Source organism: Rutidosis leptorrhynchoides, chromosome 11, assembly GCF_046630445.1.
Source record: "Rutidosis leptorrhynchoides isolate AG116_Rl617_1_P2 chromosome 11, CSIRO_AGI_Rlap_v1, whole genome shotgun sequence".
In the NCBI taxonomy this organism is placed as follows: domain Eukaryota; kingdom Viridiplantae; phylum Streptophyta; class Magnoliopsida; order Asterales; family Asteraceae; genus Rutidosis; species Rutidosis leptorrhynchoides.
Window position 1 is genome coordinate 37,253,980 of NC_092343.1, and position 18,414 is coordinate 37,272,393.

An 18,414-nucleotide genomic window follows, 5' to 3' on the forward strand; every position below is an offset into this window, starting at 1 on the left:
GGTGAAGTCGAACAAAAAAAAAACATGAATTCGAACAAAAATGGATGAATTCGAACAATTGTGTCCATGTTCGAACAATTTTCGTTCTACAATTTGTTCTACATTTCATGAATTCGAACAACAAATTGCCAAGTTGAACAAAAGATGTTCAATTCGAACAAAAATTGTTATGTAATACAGAAATGTAGAGCAAAGGTGATTTCGTATGCATCTGAAATTTGTTCGAACATAGCCAAAAATGTTCGACCGTACCTTGATTTTCGAATATGAGTTCCGAGAGTTCTCTCTCCATGACACACACACACACACACACACACACACACACATATATATATATATATATATATATATATATATATATATATATATATATATATATATATATATATACATATATATACACACACACACTTGTGCACAATGATGCACATTAAAAAAGTTCTGTATTGAACATTTGTCTTTTATATATATATATATATATATATATATATATATATATATATATATATATATATATATATATATAGCGGTATGATCAAGAGGAAAGTAACCAATCGGGGGGAAGCGGGGGGAAGCAAAAACTTTTTTTTTCGTTTTTTGAAAAAACTTTGTTCACGAACATTATAGATGGGATGAAAATATGAACATTTAGTAGAGACACTTTGTGATAAATGTTTTTATTTTGGCGGGAAAACGCTCGAAGAAGTAATATATAACAATTATCGTGTTTTTCGAGCGTATGTTGAGGTTTTAGCTATTGGGGTTCAGATATTAGGGTTTATAGGGTTTAGATATTAGGGTTTAGAAATTTAGGGTTTAGGGTTTAGATTTAGGATTTAGATTGAGTTTTTAACACGAACGGTTTATAGTTTAGGGTTTAGGGTTTGGTGTTTGGTGTTTTGGGTTTATGGAATAAACCCAAAACACCAAACCCTAAACTCTAAATCGGGCTAAGTTTTACTTCACAAAACATGAAGAAGAAAAACGTTCATATTCTTCATGAACAATATTATCTTGAATGTTATTTTTGTCGATCGTTTTCCCGCCTAAATAATAACATTCATCACGAAGTGTCTCTTCTAAATGTTCATATTTTCGTGTGATCTTGATGACGGAAAAAAAAATTCCAAAAAAAATGAAAAATAAAAATAAAAATTTGCTTCCCCCGATTGTTACTTCCCCATTGATCCTGCCCTATATATATATATATATATATATATATATATATATATATATATATATATATATCAATCCTTAAGTAGGGGTCTGCAAAACGCGAGTTATATCGTTGGTTGTGGGTGCAAAATATGGATATGCATTTCATGATCTGGCCATCTTTGTTGGTCCCAAACACAACAACTCTTTATGTCTTGTCGTCTATCCAAACTACCTATGTAGTGTTTTTGTGCTATCAAGCTTTTAATATTATACCCAATATATTAATTATAATGTGAATTATATACGGTATATTTTTTTTATTACATTGTACAAGTGAATTTCTAATAGAAGATAATCATAACAAACTAAAAAGCGCTCTGTAAATGTGTTACTCGTTTTGTTCATAGTATAAAAAAGATCTATAAAATGGAATTTACCACGAAAGATAGATGTATTTTCTTGTCGTGCTTCGATTAATAGTCTTTCTACGAGACTAAATCTTTCAGCCAGGGGTCTAGAAATCGAGAGGGTCGGTCGTGTAATTTGTGATTATGAAGTTAAATCACTTGACCATATTTTATTTGGTTGCGGGTTTGCAAATGATCTTTGACGAAATATCAGGCTACGGTTGCAAGTCCAGATTCCTGCGTTTGGTTATTGGAACGATTGGGAGTCTTGGTTCACAAAATGGCGAGCGACATCGGAAATAAAGAAAAAGGTTTATGTTATTATCACTTGTCTACTATGTCGCATATAGAAGACAGAGTGTTATTCAATCCGCAAGAGGCAAAGACAAGCTTGGTTTTTGATTCTATTTGTACTTTTTTTATTCAATTGGTTGAAAAATATAGGCAAATCAAATGTAGTTTAGGACGATGGCTTAAGAAGCCATTGTAAATACGTTGTAATTTTGACCGTAGGTTTCTCTAGAGCCATACTAGGGAGCCTTTCTTTATTTGATAATATTTTACCGTTTCAAAAAAAATTAATCCTTAGTGTATGTTTTTTGATTCCTTAAATTCATTGTACCTAAATCCAAGGTTGAAAAAGACGCGAGACGGGGCCGAAACGGTAGCGACCTCAAAATGTCGCAACGGAAAAAAGGGGACCGAGACGGGGTCGAAACGGATGTTGACTAATGTTGACTTTTATATATATAAATACGTAGTATATATTTACACATATTTTAGAGCTAAAAAACCTTCGTTGACAAGTTTGTACCTATAATTGCTATTAGCGTTAATATAATACAAAATGGAATACTAAACTAAGTCAATTTTGATTGAATTGACCGATTTTAACAGAATTTCTGACTTTTGACTGACGTTAACCCAATTTTTTCTGCATTTGACCTGACTTTTGACCATTGACCAGCTTATAAGAAAACGGGACGGGGTCGAAACGGTTTAGTCACCAAAACGCCGTAACGGGCGTCGAAACGGACACAACGGACGCCGTTTACAACAGTGCCTAAATCATAAATAAATCAACACATATAACACGAACTTCAAATAACGTTGTGTTAGGCTAAAATACAAAGTTGTTTATCCCTCATTTATAAGTTATTATAAGTTAAAAGTGTTGTGTGCAACTAAAGAGATATTGGTTTATTAGTAGAGATAACATTACAAGTTTACACCTATGAGATTCTGAATTCAGATCAAGGGTTAAGACAAATGTAAATACTTGTGGCTTAAGTTTTCTGTGACTTCTAACCTTCACAAAAAGTACTTTGTTCACTCAGTTTATCTAATTTGATGCCAATGTTTAATGGCCTATTTGGCTATTTGTCAATTACAATAACACCGGTCATGATGCTTTAAAGAGATTAAACACATTCATAAAAAGTTCGCTTTCTTTACTCTTCAAAAAACAAAAAAGACAAATATCGGGTTTTTAGTTTTAATTTATGTCAAAAAAAGTGTGTTCCTTCAAATACGTGTCCGTGCATTTTATTAATCAATTTTTTAGAAACATGTCTAGTTATAGAAATTGAGATAACTTCAACACCAGGATGTTAATTTTAGCTCATTTAAGTCACGTATCATACATTGATATTCATTCTTTGACATAAACAAAGATGTCAAAGAATCAAGAAAACTAAAAACAAATACCTTGAACATGCACAAAATGCAACGACATTTCTATATCGTCACATTGCAACTGGCACTAAACCAGTCATATGTTGGCCGCATCAATAACATCTGATAACCTAAAATAGGAAATTGAGGTAAAAAGGATATCTTTTACTGGAATTTGCCCTAATATAAAAGGTGTTTCTATCCAACTGCTACAAAAAACAGACGACATCGAACACTATAACAGGATGACAACATGTAGTGTTTTCATAATGATTCCAATAATAGTTGCAAAAACAAAATAACAAACGTATGCAAATATGCATCGAGCGACAACAAAACTCCCAAAAGATGAACAAATAGCATCTGTGAACTTCCAATATTCATAACCGACCAGACAACTGACACCCAAATTGGAACTAGACCGACTAACCGACCGACCCAATGCTTAACCTTCACACAAAGTCCAAGACCCAGACCCAGACCCGACAGACAGACTACACTCCTGCAAAAATGAACCACATTGCAGTGCAAATCTCAGACACTTAAACCTACCAAGAGATGCTGATGTTCCAACTTAGGCAACAAAAGATAAACCTCGTCTGGTTCCTATAAGCATTGTTACAATACCTGCGCAGCCAACGCTATTATTCTTTCTTCTCTGAATCAGCGGCTACTTTTTCAGGTTCCTTGACTTTTTCAGAAATCTCCTCCTTGACTTCTTTGACCGTTTCAGAAGTCTCCTCCTTGACTTCTTTGACTTTTTCAGAAGTCTCCTCCTTTTTCTCTTCTACACTTAACTTGTCTAAAAGTCCAGCAGCATTCGAAGCTTCTTTGTTTTCTTCCTTGTCTTGTTGAGACTCAGCCACCTCTTGGAAAGTTTCCATGAACTTCTTGCAGTCTATATTATAATTCAACAAAATGTATGTTAGCAAACCGTAACAGGAGACATTAGATAAAGAAATTAGCAGTTTTAATTAAAAATAGAATGTCTGTTCAGTTATCTGTGGTTAAAGTAGTAAAATTTTGCAAAGGGACGATCAGCATAAAATTTGTGATCATGTACAAGAAATGGTATGGAAGAATGAGACGTTGCAGCAACTATGGACATGAATGTTGGGAGAAGTCTAAGTTCACACTCAATATTAGAATGAAACCCACGCCTTTTGTTACAACCCTTACCTAATCATACATCGTATGGATTAAGTGTTATACACTATAGAAGAGGTTGCGAATGTCACAATGTTATAACTTGAACAAGAACAGGGGCCCTCTTCACGTATCATACCAACAAACCATATCTTGCTCAGACCTTTTACTTGTGACATCATATCAATCCCAATCTTTTGAGTAAAACTTACATAATATTAAAATTATTATTGCATTGTGGCAATCAAAAATCAATCTTTAACTACCAAAAACTACAGAGCTCATATGTACCATGCTACTATAAAACTTCAAAACTTGCATTCCAATATTCATTGAAACATTAAACTAAACGACACAATTATAAAGCACCAATTGGATGTATTAAAAGCTCAAGAATCAAAGTAAACTTACTTTCAATTGAAGCGAATCTAATGCAGAATAGTTCATCCTTAAGTTCACCATCAGAAAAATCAGAAGCATGCCACACACATGACTTCTCATTACCAGCGTGCTCTTGAACAGACATAGTAGCAATAACTACAATACCACAACACATACAAATCAATACCTAAATATTTTCACATATTCATATCCATAATAAAAATATACACTTGTTCATACCTAGATGATTAGCACAAATCTTTAGGGTTTTCGATTGCCGCATTACGAGACGCACTTTACCAGTTTTCTTATGCTTTAAAAACTTAACTGACCCCGCACCGCGTTCCTTCCACTGGTTCCCTTCCTTATCGAATCGATACAACTTCGCTTTACTACAAATTCATAACAAACTTTAATTCATTATATAAGCAAATTAAGTCAAAATACGTAATAAATCACCAAATTACACACAAACAGATATGATACATGTTGAAAGTAACAAATCAAATACAAACACAAACACACACATCTACATACAGTCTCTAACTTGTTAAATCATACATACGCATACATACACACACAGAGTGATATATGTATATACATACAGGCAGATTAAATTATATTATCTACAAGCTAAAAGTAACTAAGCAAAAATACATACACAGGCACATAAATACTACAGTAGATGTTATAAGTAAATTTATCAAAATATATGGAAAAAAAATAAAATTAAGATGAGATCGAGGATGAAAAATTACAGATCGAGAATAGCATCTTCTTCTTCTTCACCGGTAGTGACGGCGACTTCTTCAAGTCTAACGATCGGAGCGATCTGAGCTCCGGTGTCTTCGTCTTCAACGGCGGCAGTTTCTTCTTCTTCTCTGTGCTCTGGATCGTTACTCGCCATTGATACTATTGAAGATTGATGAAATTGAAGGTTTTTGTGTGAGCCGATGAAGATGGAACGAGAACGAAGCTGGTGAACGCAGAGAGGGCGGCTCGATATGAGGGTTATACACGCAAATGGAGATGTGAGGGTTTTTGTATTACGAATTTGGAGTTGAAAAGAGTTTTGGGGTGTTTGGTTGCGGGGATAATTGTGACCTGCTCGTATTTGGGCTTAAGCCGTCCTTTTTTTTTTTTTTTTTTAATAGACGAGAAACTTTTGTGATATTAGCCTAGGGCACTTTAACAGGAACCTACAAGAACAACCAAGTAACACAAATAAATCGATATCTAAACAAAATGGAATCATAAACAAAAAACATGCAACTAAACACGACAACCTGCAATCAACGAACAAAACCAAAAGTTGATGTTCGAATTCGAATAATAATTACTTCATATATTGAGAAGAGCATCATTCTCTGATCGATTGACAAAAGAATACGTTACGCTTCCATTCAAGATTGATGTTGAAGGTGGAATTATACCATGTTTAACCAAACCATCAAAAATCCGCACCCGTTGATATCCGATCCATTTTCCACGTCTTCGTCCCTAAGCGTGAACCCGTTATTGACCGCCTTTTTCCTAGAATTATTAGCCAAAACACAAGAACTCCTTTTGATAACCGAACACGAAGATGAAACATCCAAAGTAACCAGTAATTTGCTAGCCGAACCCGAATGAAGAACACTCATTACATCGGGAGAAGCGTGTGAAACCAAACAGGACCCAGAGTGGCTGAATTAGAAAAAATACAAGGGGTGGGCCAACATTCGTGATTGTAGCAGTGCACCTCAAACCATCACTTGGGAATGCAACAACGCACTAGACACTATCACCATTAAACTAGCCAAATCGCAATCATTTTCATTCATATCAACACCAATCGACTTCGAAAATTGTTTCATAGACATGTCGACCTTCCCTATAACTGATCATAATGATTGTTGTAAACCGAATTGGTTGGATCACGAACTATGATGGGGGTCGAAACCGAAGGATGAGCCTTAATGTGCTCTTCAACAACACTACATAAGATTGTCCGGTTCACTTCTCCAAGCACCTCTTTATCGAATTTGATGAAAAGCTCCCTGTCCATAAAAGCCAAATCACCAATTTCATAAATCCAAACTTAAGAATTCAAAGGTTATACATAGGGTTGTAAATGAGCAGAGCTACTCGAGTTTGACTCGTTAAAAACTCGATTCCTGTGTAACATCCCGCGTTTTTCCGTTAAATTTAATTTTAACACCGTCTTTTTTTTTTTTTTTTTTAAAAACATAATCTTTCGTATTTAAAGTAATAGTTTCCGTGAGTAACGTTCATTATATTTCCGCTATTTAATTATAACATCACTCGGTTACTCGAGCGTTTTTTTAAAATATTTCGTTGGTAAATTCCCGCACCCGCTTTGAAACTTGAGGGACCGAAGTTGTCAAGTGGGCAAACTAGTTGACTAGGTCAACTAGTCAACCCACCATTCTCATCCATTCAATCCCTCCATCTCTCTCCCTTTTCTCTCTAGCTCAAGAACCCCATTTCTCCCAACTTCACTAAATCATCATCTAAATTCGATCTAGGAGGCTTACAACAAAACAAATTACATTTTCGTGATCCTCTCTTCATCCTCTACGATTTGATACTAACTACACCGATTTTGGGTAACATTTCTAAAACTCTAGATTTCTTTAAATTCGTGTTTTTGACTTGAAATGTTGTTAGTTAGTGTCTATGGCTCGTGTCTAGCATGATTATATGATTTGTATGCTCGATCTTGATGTTTTGGTGTAACTAGCTTGGAAATGAAAAGTGGATGCTTAATCCTTGATTTTGGATGAGTTAATGTTGTTAGATTGTTAAAGTGCATGTTTTAATTGTGTTACTAGTATCATTAGCCACATTTGGATGTGTAGGTTGATTAAGGAAACTTCAAAAACCCGATTAATGATTTTGTGATGTTTGACTAGGGTTTGATAGTTCTTAACATGAACTTTTGGATGCTTAAATGCCATGGAATGTTAATTGTTAGTGTCTAGTAGTAATGTATGCTTCATTACCTTCAAAACGGCATATCGTATGTGTAAATTGGATTCCCGAATCATAAAATACGTTTTACGAACTTGAAACTTGAAAATAAACCTTTCTCGATCAATTGACGAGTTTTCGTTTATTGTAAATGATGTTTTTGATTGATGATATGTGGTTAGTTGTATTCCTTGTCGAAATAGCTTTCCGACGATATAAAATACATGTTCTAATTGTTTGCGGATCATAAAATGTGATTGTTTGTGTTTTGGTTCGTGCATACTTTGAAAACTGACCAGAAATCCCTGCACAGAGGGTGGCGCGGCGCGCCCCTTCCCCGCGCGGCGCGCCGATGTGCCTGGTCAGATTCTGACCTCCACGTCCCGTTTCACGTGAAATGTTTGACTAGCTATCGACCTCCGATTCACATGAAACTTGTTCTAATATGCTTATATATGAGTAAAAACCTCAGAAAAATAGTTCGGGACCGAACCCGAACGCGTTGACTTTTTTTTTTCGTTGACTTTGACCAAGTTTGACTTTTAGTCAAACTTAACCAAACTTTTAATGCAATCTTCCTAACATGCTTTTATACTTGTATCTTGCATGAAACTTGACAATTTGCTTCACATGCTACATAATCGAGTCGTGTCGAGCCATAGGACTAATTGAACACATTTCACCCGACCTTGTGTCGTAACCGGTTAATTGATATAACTTACTTGTTTAGGTCAAGGCTAAGCAACTTTCATGCACACGTTTACTTGTTGAAGTACTTTTATACTCGTGCACTCAAGGTGAGATCATAGTCCCACTTTTACTCTTTTTGAACTTACATTTGGGATGAGAAAACATAAACATTTCTTTACTAAGTGAACACAAGTACAGGAAAACAAACATTCTACATACGAGTTTAGAACAAAATCCTCAATTCGATTATCATTAGTTACACTTGCCGGGTGTAAGCGAGAACTTATGTTGTATGGATCCATATGGGTTTGACAAACCCTCATTCAAACGGTTCGCTACCGTTTACGAATGAAATATATTTTCGAGAAACAGTGTATGTTCTAGCACTAAGTGATGGGGTTCAATGGAAGGAAATGTTAAGTATTGATAATTGGGTGCTCGTGAAACAAACTTTTGGAATGTATTACTATTATTTCATTGATGCAAATCTTGTGGTTCACTTGTACTTACTTACTTAAACCTATGATTTCACCAACGTTTTCGTTGACAGATTTCTATGTTTTTCTCAGGTCATGCACGATATGTGAAACATGCTTCCGCTTACTATTTGATACTTGCATCCGATGTCGAGTATACATGCATTTCATGGAGCGTCTTTTGACTTTACTTTAAACCGTGTCGCCTAGATTTCAATCGTACTTATAACGTTGTAACTTAACTTTTGGTTGAACAATCCTTGTAAACTTTGAAACAATCTTTATTTTGAAATGAAGGCGACATATTTTGGTCAAACGTTATCTTAAAGACTTATAATCAGGTAATGGGACCCACGTAGCTGACGCCGTCACTTGACGATTTGTCGGGGTCGCTACAGTTGGTATCAGAGCCTTGGTTGTAGGGATTTAGAGTTCATTTGTGTCCACCCCGAGTCATAGGGTACATAGGTGAATCTAGACTACAACCGGCATATAGACTGAAGTAGGAATTATTTGACAAATTGTGCATTTATACTCGAACTCTTCTATCATATCTAACTCGTATTCGATCTTGATCTTACGTTGATAAATTTTGTTGATACGCCACCTTGACTTTATGAAGTAATGTTAAATGCACATGAGAATCAGGGTAATATAATTTCCGGGATTATATTACGGTGATTCACATGGACGTTCCGACATTATGACGTAAGGAATTTAAGGCGAGTCAAGGAAAAATTTCCTCTCTATCCTATTTCCATACTCCGGTTAGTATTGTTGAAAATACTAACCAACGATATTCTTGTCTCATGAAGGAACAATGGCTCACCAAGGTCAACACAATACTCCTCTCGAAACTCTGGAACAAGCTCTTCAACAAATGATAACCACCGCCGTGGGTACGGCCGTGGCCGATCACTTTTCTAACAACAACAATCATGGGGCCGGTAATTCAATCGAGGGTTGCTCCTACAAGAACTTCATGAAGTACAATCCTCCCACTTTCAATGGAACCGAAGGACCGGTTGCTCTCACCCGATGGTTCGAACAAACAGAAGCCGTTTTTAGCATAAGCGGTTGTCGGGACCAAGATAAGGTCAAGTTTTCCACCCTCACTCTCACCGGTATTGCTCTCTCATGGTGGAACACGTATGTACAATCGGTGGGTATCGATGAAGCCCTTACACTCTCTTGGACCGAATTAAGAGAAAGAATGACCACCGAATACTTCCCGCGCGAAGAGACTCGAAGGCTCGAACAGGGGCCAAGAAATTTAAAAATAGCCCGAGATGACCTCGAAGCTTATAATCAACGGTTTGCCGAACTAACCTCAATTTGTCCAAACCTCCGGGCTCCCGGGCCCCAAGGAGTTGAGTTTTACATGGATGGCCTCCCTAAGAGCATTCCACACGGGGTAATGCCATTAAGACCCGCCGACCTACAAGAGGCTGTGATGATAGCCCGCCGATTTATAAAAACGGTGGATGAAATTGAAGCGCTGGCACCAACGGCCGAGGCCCAACCAGTTAACAACAAAAGAAAACAGGAAGCCTCTCCATCAAGCAACCACAACCACAACGACTCCACCAAGAAGCCTTTCACCCCCGGCGGCAGGAAAAATTATGCTGGAACACGACCTTTTTGCAACACGTGCCACAAACATCATTATGGAAAATGTGGCGGACCATTTTGCATCAAGTGTCAAAGAAGTGGCCATGTGGCCCATAGTTGTAAGGGTGCCGCCCCCGTCGCTAAAAAGGTGCCCAGTGCACGCAGAAGGGGTGCTTGCTTTGAATGTGGACAACTGGGTCATTTTAAGAATGCATGTCCCAAGAAGAACGCCCACCCTAATGTACGCGAATGGGCTTTCAACCTTAACACATAGGATTCCCGGAACGACAATTAGTTACGGGTACGTTTCTTCTCGACGACTCTTATGTTTCATGTTTATCCGATTCGGGTATCGATAAATGTTTTGTATCCAGGGCTTTGGAGCCTACTCTTTGCACTCCACCCCTCCCCCCCCCTAGATATTACTTACGCCATTCAAGTGACCAACGGAAAACCATTGCGTATCGATAAATTTTATCGGAGGGAGTACGTTAAACTTATTGGGTAGGTAATTTGAACTTCGATTTGACACCTATAGAACTAGGGAGCTCGGGACCTATTCGGAAAAAAAAAAAAAAAAAAAAAAAAAAAAAAAAAATTGTTTCCCCATCATCTTGTATAGATTATTGTGAACTGAGTAATTTTCGGTTGGAAACCGATACCCTCTCCCTCGCATCCATGACCTCATGATTATTTGCACGAATCCCGTATGTTCCAAATCGACCCCCGTTCCGGTTATCATCAATTGGGGGTTAAGTGAGACGATGTCTCCTAAGCCACTTTCCGAACTCGCAACGTTAGTTGTAAATCCTTCTTAGTACCATTCGATTTATTTAGGACTCTGTCCGTATTCATGAACCTCCTAAACCACGTATGCGAACTTATCTAGACAAATCGGTTATCGTATTTATAGATGACATCTTGAGTTATTCAAGTAAAGAAGGAAAACGAACAACATCACCATCTTACGCTCGAACTTTTGAGAAAAGAGCAACTCTATACCAAATTCTCCGAGTGAGAATTTCTGTTGAACGAAGTACAATTTTCTAAACCATGATGTGAATGGTCTAGGCATTTCAATCAATCTCGAAATCAAGCCACATGTAATCAGGAAACTCCCCCGACTCAGACTTGTATTCGTAAAATCTTAGATCTTGCCGGTTATTACCGAAGATTCATTTCTGCCTTTTCTCGTGTTACACGACTTTTAACCTCGTTAACTCACTGATGGAAAAATTTAAACCCCCCCCCATGTCCGAACCTTGAGCGTGATACTTCACACCAACATTTCTAGTTAAAAATCGTATAGCACCAGATGGAACTCAATTATGAAAATATTTCTACATGAACGCCGGAAGGCATGCTCTCTCGACTCAAAATCAGTGTAACTGAAATTCGTTATTTTGCGCGAAGAATTCTAATACTAAATTGTGGATCCGATCAATTTTCTCGTCATCACATACCACGCTACATATCTCTGTTATTTCACCGTTACCGTCTGATATTACTGGAACTTAAGATAACACACGATCCAATGATACTTCACTCTTCTTTGACTTAATGTCATTGTGTTTCTAATAATCGGCCAACTATTATTCAACCCCGAACTAAACAACTACGTGTACGATCTCGTTTCTCTTTCAGACTTCAACTTTTGACAACTAGAGGCACGTTATGGCAACCTCGAGATGTAAACTCATCCTATTCTAAGTCCTCATTTCACTACTATCTTTACCGTTCGCATTTTCGTTTAAAGAAACTCCTTGTAACATTTCTCCATGGATAGAGAAACTCCTCATATTACATAAGTATTCGCCACGAGGGTGAATAGTCCTAACGAACATTTTTTTTCGAACCCTAACTGACTCGTTCAAACATATCTTAAGAGATTCTATTCCAACACGGTGTATCTTTGTTAATTATCCCGTATCGAAATACTCGTTTCACTTCTAGTTTTACAAGAAGCCTCGGGACCGCGTTTAGACATGAGTACCGCGTACCATCCACAACCCGACGGACCGAACAAACATGCGATTTAAACCTTGGAAACCATAATACGAATTTGTATTACCAACTTCAAATTTACTTGAGAAAAATATTTTCCTTTAACCGAATCCTCGTACCTACAATGATTTTCATTCGAGTTTTAACGTCACTCCTTTTGAAACCACGTGTGACCGGAAACGTCACTCTCCTTTGTCGAACCAAGTAAACGATGATCAATTCACCGGGGCCGAGGTTATTCATGAGCAACCGAGAAAATTTATTCATATTCAGGCAAAACCCTACGCGACTCGTAATCACCAAGAGCTGCGCCGATGTTAGACGTAAACATTTCAAATTCCACGTGGGAAACCGCGTCACGTTAAGAGTCGCACCTTGGAAGGGTGCAATCCGTTTCGGGAAAACGTAGGAAGCTAAATCCACGATATTTTGATCCTTTAAATTCTTGGGGTGTTTTGGACCCGTAGCTAGCCGTTTAGACTTTTCCGACTCATTTTGGGTCTCTGTTTATCCTACATTCAATGTATCAACTCAAAGACGTGTTTTGCGAAACGAGAACTTGTTATCTCCTTTGATGAACTCACTATCGACGATAACCCTCACTTCCTAGGAGGACCGGTTGAAACCATGAATCATGGAAGCCAAACCTTAAAACAACATATGATCCCGACCGTCAAAATTCGTGGAAATACTCAAGGACGTACCTTCACTTATTCGTAGAATTTACAACGCAAGGTCTCGAGTAAGATTCAACAACTACTACTTCCAACTAAATTTCGGGACGAAATTTCTTTTGAGGTGTGGATAATGTAACATCCCGCGTTTTTCCGTTAAATTTAATTTTAACACCGTCTTTTTTTTTTTTTTTTTTAAAAACATAATCTTTCGTATTTAAAGTAATAGTTTCCGTGAGTAACGTTCATTATATTTCCGCTATTTAATTATAACATCACTCGGTTACTCGAGCGTTTTTTTAAAATATTTCGTTGGTAAATTCCCGCACCCGCTTTGAAACTTGAGGGACCGAAGTTGTCAAGTGGGCAAACTAGTTGACTAGGTCAACTAGTCAACCCACCATTCTCATCCATTCAATCCCTCCATCTCTCTCCCTTTTCTCTCTAGCTCAAGAACCCCATTTCTCCCAACTTCACTAAATCATCATCTAAATTCGATCTAGGAGGCTTACAACAAAACAAATTACATTTTCGTGATCCTCTCTTCATCCTCTACGATTTGATACTAACTACACCGATTTTGGGTAACATTTCTAAAACTCTAGATTTCTTTAAATTCGTGTTTTTGACTTGAAATGTTGTTAGTTAGTGTCTATGGCTCGTGTCTAGCATGATTATATGATTTGTATGCTCGATCTTGATGTTTTGGTGTAACTAGCTTGGAAATGAAAAGTGGATGCTTAATCCTTGATTTTGGATGAGTTAATGTTGTTAGATTGTTAAAGTGCATGTTTTAATTGTGTTACTAGTATCATTAGCCACATTTGGATGTGTAGGTTGATTAAGGAAACTTCAAAAACCCGATTAATGATTTTGTGATGTTTGACTAGGGTTTGATAGTTCTTGACATGAACTTTTGGATGCTTAAATGCCATGGAATGTTAATTGTTAGTGTCTAGTAGTAATGTATGCTTCATTACCTTCAAAACGGCATATCGTATGTGTAAATTGGATTCCCGAATCATAAAATACGTTTTACGAACTTGAAACTTGAAAATAAACCTTTCTCGATCAATTGACGAGTTTTCGTTTATTGTAAATGATGTTTTTGATTGATGATATGTGGTTAGTTGTATTCCTTGTCGAAATAGCTTTCCGACGATATAAAATACATGTTCTAATTGTTTGCGGATCATAAAATGTGATTGTTTGTGTTTTGGTTCGTGCATACTTTGAAAACTGACCAGAAATCCCTGCACAGAGGGTGGCGCGGCGCGCCCCTTCCCCGCGCGGCGCGCCGATGTGCCTGGTCAGATTCTGACCTCCACGTCCCGTTTCACGTGAAATGTTTGACTAGCTATCGACCTCCGATTCACATGAAACTTGTTCTAATATGCTTATATATGAGTAAAAACCTCAGAAAAATAGTTCGGGACCGAACCCGAACGCGTTGACTTTTTTTTTTCGTTGACTTTGACCAAGTTTGACTTTTAGTCAAACTTAACCAAACTTTTAATGCAATCTTCCTAACATGCTTTTATACTTGTATCTTGCATGAAACTTGACAATTTGCTTCACATGCTACATAATCGAGTCGTGTCGAGCCATAGGACTAATTGAACACATTTCACCCGACCTTGTGTCGTAACCGGTTAATTGATATAACTTACTTGTTTAGGTCAAGGCTAAGCAACTTTCATGCACACGTTTACTTGTTGAAGTACTTTTATACTCGTGCACTCGAGGTGAGATCATAGTCCCACTTTTACTCTTTTTGAACTTACATTTGGGATGAGAAAACATAAACATTTCTTTACTAAGTGAACACAAGTACAGGAAAACAAACATTCTACATACGAGTTTAGAACAAAATCCTCAATTCGATTATCATTAGTTACACTTGCCGGGTGTAAGCGAGAACTTATGTTGTATGGATCCATATGGGTTTGACAAACCCTCATTCAAACGGTTCGCTACCGTTTACGAATGAAATATATTTTCGAGAAACAGTGTATGTTCTAGCACTAAGTGATGGGGTTCAATGGAAGGAAATGTTAAGTATTGATAATTGGGTGCTCGTGAAACAAACTTTTGGAATGTATTACTATTATTTCATTGATGCAAATCTTGTGGTTCACTTGTACTTACTTACTTAAACCTATGATTTCACCAACGTTTTCGTTGACAGATTTCTATGTTTTTCTCAGGTCATGCACGATATGTGAAACATGCTTCCGCTTACTATTTGATACTTGCATCCGATGTCGAGTATACATGCATTTCATGGAGCGTCTTTTGACTTTACTTTAAACCGTGTCGCCTAGATTTCAATCGTACTTATAACGTTGTAACTTAACTTTTGGTTGAACAATCCTTGTAAACTTTGAAACAATCTTTATTTTGAAATGAAGGCGACATATTTTGGTCAAACGTTATCTTAAAGACTTATAATCAGGTAATGGGACCCACGTAGCCGACGCCGTCACTTGACGATTTGTCGGGGTCGCTACATCCTGCCGAGCTTAAATGAGTTCAAACTTGTTTTAGGATCAATTACTAAACGAGCTCGAGCTTCATATATTGAGCTCAAATAAGCTCGCGAGTCTAAACGAGCTATTCGTTTATATGTATTAATTATATTTTTGTCAAATAATGCGTTAAATAATTACATAATAGTTATTATTTTGATAAATATAAAATATAATAAGTAAATCGTATTATATATGAGTAAAAAGTATGCAATAAATAAAATAATTATTGAAATTAAATTAAATAATATATATATCATAACATTATCATAACATTATTAAGTAAAGGAGTCGAGCCTAGCTCGAGATCCCTTAAATTATGACGAGTCGAGCCCGAGTTTTATACGGTAGGCTCGACTCCTTTACACTCCTAGTTCTAAATCATCAAGGTCAACTTTGACCAAATCGTGAATGTGATCGACACACGAGGACTTAACGGAATTGACGATAACGCCGAGATTTCCAATAATGCTTGATGACTTCGCCACAATAATTACCTCGTCGGACAAATCGACTACGACAAGGGCGGAGCTTTATCAGGGCAAGAGTGGGCCTCGCCCCTCCAAAAATTCCAATAAGTTTGGGCTTTTGAATCAACTAAATCGGAGTCCGTAGGAAGAAGATTTATCGAAAATAGTGAAGGCCCGCATATTTTATGTTCAGTAACAATTTACTTCATTCTTCCACATCTCTCTCGAGCATTATTAAGTTGAAATCAATCTAGAACTAAATTGTAAGTAATTAACTTGGATAATTTACAATAAGGATCGATATTGTTACTTAATATGTGTATAAACTATGCAATTTTGTCCTCCAAACATTGCTTTTTTTCCTGCTAAAAAACATATCATACATTAGATCATATTTGGCACTTATAACCATTACGTTCAAGTTCTGCCACTGGACCGGTGAGTTTAATTAATTATTCACCACCATCAATCGGTCAGCGATTTAAGTACTGATTTTCGGCCAAAACCCATGAATTCGTTTAACGGAGCCTTTAATTTCGTGTTTTTTGTTGGAATTAATTTTGTGGAAATCCTTGTAATTACGTGGTGTGGTAGGTGAAGGAGAATGTGAGGTTTGTTGGTTTTTGATTTGGGGTTCTTGTTGAGTTTATTGATTGTGTTGTGTTTTGTTTAATAACTAGTTGAAGGTCGGACCGCGCGTTGCGGCGGTCGCTATTGGGTGTAAACTTCTGAATATGTGTTGTATACATAGAATGACTACGTTATGTCTATTTATAAAATATGTAATGTACCTCATTTTTCCTACATAACCGTTATTCTACGTTAATTTACTTGGATATGTTATTATAATTTGTTGATATTATATAATCTCTACAATATCGCATAAGGACTAACGACCCTCAGCATAACTGGAAAGTGATACGTGTTAATGAAGTAGATTCCGTTGCTGAAAGTAGACAAATGGTCATCCTAGATTACCGAAAGTGGACAAAAGGTCAGATGCCGCACATCGATCCGGTGAGAACCTGCAAGAAACCCCATTAGAAATCAATAATTACCCTATTTGCCTAAATCAAATAAAAACACAAAGACTTCAACACATTTAACCAAACTAAACTTAGAGTATCGCTTGAGCCAAGTAGATTATATTTTTTAAAAAGAATACATATTTACTTTATTAATATAGGTATTGTAATTATATCTTTTTTTAAGGCTCGTATGTTATTAAGAGGCAAAATAGCAAAAACACCAAACGAAAACTAAACTGCAAGCACTCAAGTGGAGTGCAGGTACGTCCCAAACTCCAAAAGTGAGTACTAAAACATTATATACATGCACTAAGTTAATTTGTAGACACCAAATCTATAGGCAATAAAAGCGTTTATGGCCAGCACTTTCAGTTGATTATCTTTATAGTTGGTTGATTTGAAAAGTACCAAGTTTGACCTTGAAAGTCATAGTGGTAAATCATATAATAAAAGCTTACCACACTTTCGGGCACACCGGGTGGGTTTAGTGGAAGGTTTTTTGGAGTGTAGATATGATCAAACGATCTTTTATCAAATCTCCATTCCCCAGTCTTTCCATATGTTAACTTCCCGGGTACATATTTCAATCAGTTATCGTTTCTTTATCTTCATAAATAATATAATAAAATAATAATAATAACAGAACATTATAAAAAATAGAAATTAGATGCAACGATATACCTACATATAATAATCGCATCCATATGTGTAATGAATTATGTATTTGTTACCAATTTCTTGGTCCCATGGTGGCTGTACATATACATTAAAAATAAACATGTTTCACTTTAGTAATGTTCCTATTTAAGAGAACTTAAGAGACATAAAATTTATCAATCGTACCTGAAGCATGAAGCATAAGCATACCTGCACATAACACCAAAAAATAATAAATTAAATAAAATAAAAAAACAACTAAATAAACTACATAATATCTTAAACTCCATATTTCTTACATCTCGAGACCCCAACCGTAAGCCTTATCAGCTTCATGATCTTTTTTCATTGCTAACGACACGTTCATCCATGTATGCGCTATTTTTTTAAGTGATTCCTAAACGATAAACAAAAACAAACTTATATCAAGATTTAAAGTAGATCTAAATATTACTTATATAAGCATAATTATATCTACCTTTCCAACAATAACAGTTGAATTTCCAATAGGATCAATGTTGGTAATCGGGCCCTTTT

General features: G+C 36.5%; 1 protein-coding gene across 1 annotated transcript; it reads right to left on the bottom strand.

The window, feature by feature from the left end:
- Positions 1-3,498: 3,498 nt before the first annotated feature.
- LOC139876763 (ran-binding protein 1 homolog b-like) lies at positions 3,499-5,708 on the bottom strand. The gene is made up of 4 exons (XM_071864137.1): positions 5,525-5,708; positions 5,007-5,158; positions 4,797-4,922; positions 3,499-4,137 (listed from the first exon to the last, which is right to left on the bottom strand). Exons 1-4 carry the CDS (start codon positions 5,671-5,673, stop codon positions 3,884-3,886), a joined length of 681 nt encoding a protein of 226 aa, XP_071720238.1. The 5' UTR covers positions 5,674-5,708; the 3' UTR covers positions 3,499-3,883.
- Between the last annotated feature and the right edge of the window lie 12,706 nt (positions 5,709-18,414).

Coding starts and splice junctions, on each gene's coding strand:
- LOC139876763 (XM_071864137.1), bottom strand. CDS start 5,673: ATGGCGAGTAACGATCCAGAGCACAGAGAAGAAGAAGAAACTGCCGCC. Junction 5,159..5,524: donor GAAGATGCTATTCTCGATCT/GTAATTTTTCAT, acceptor ATGAATTTGTAG/TAAAGCGAAGTTGTATCGAT. Junction 4,923..5,006: donor GATTTGTGCTAATCATCTAG/GTATGAACAAGT, acceptor GTGGTATTGTAG/TTATTGCTACTATGTCTGTT.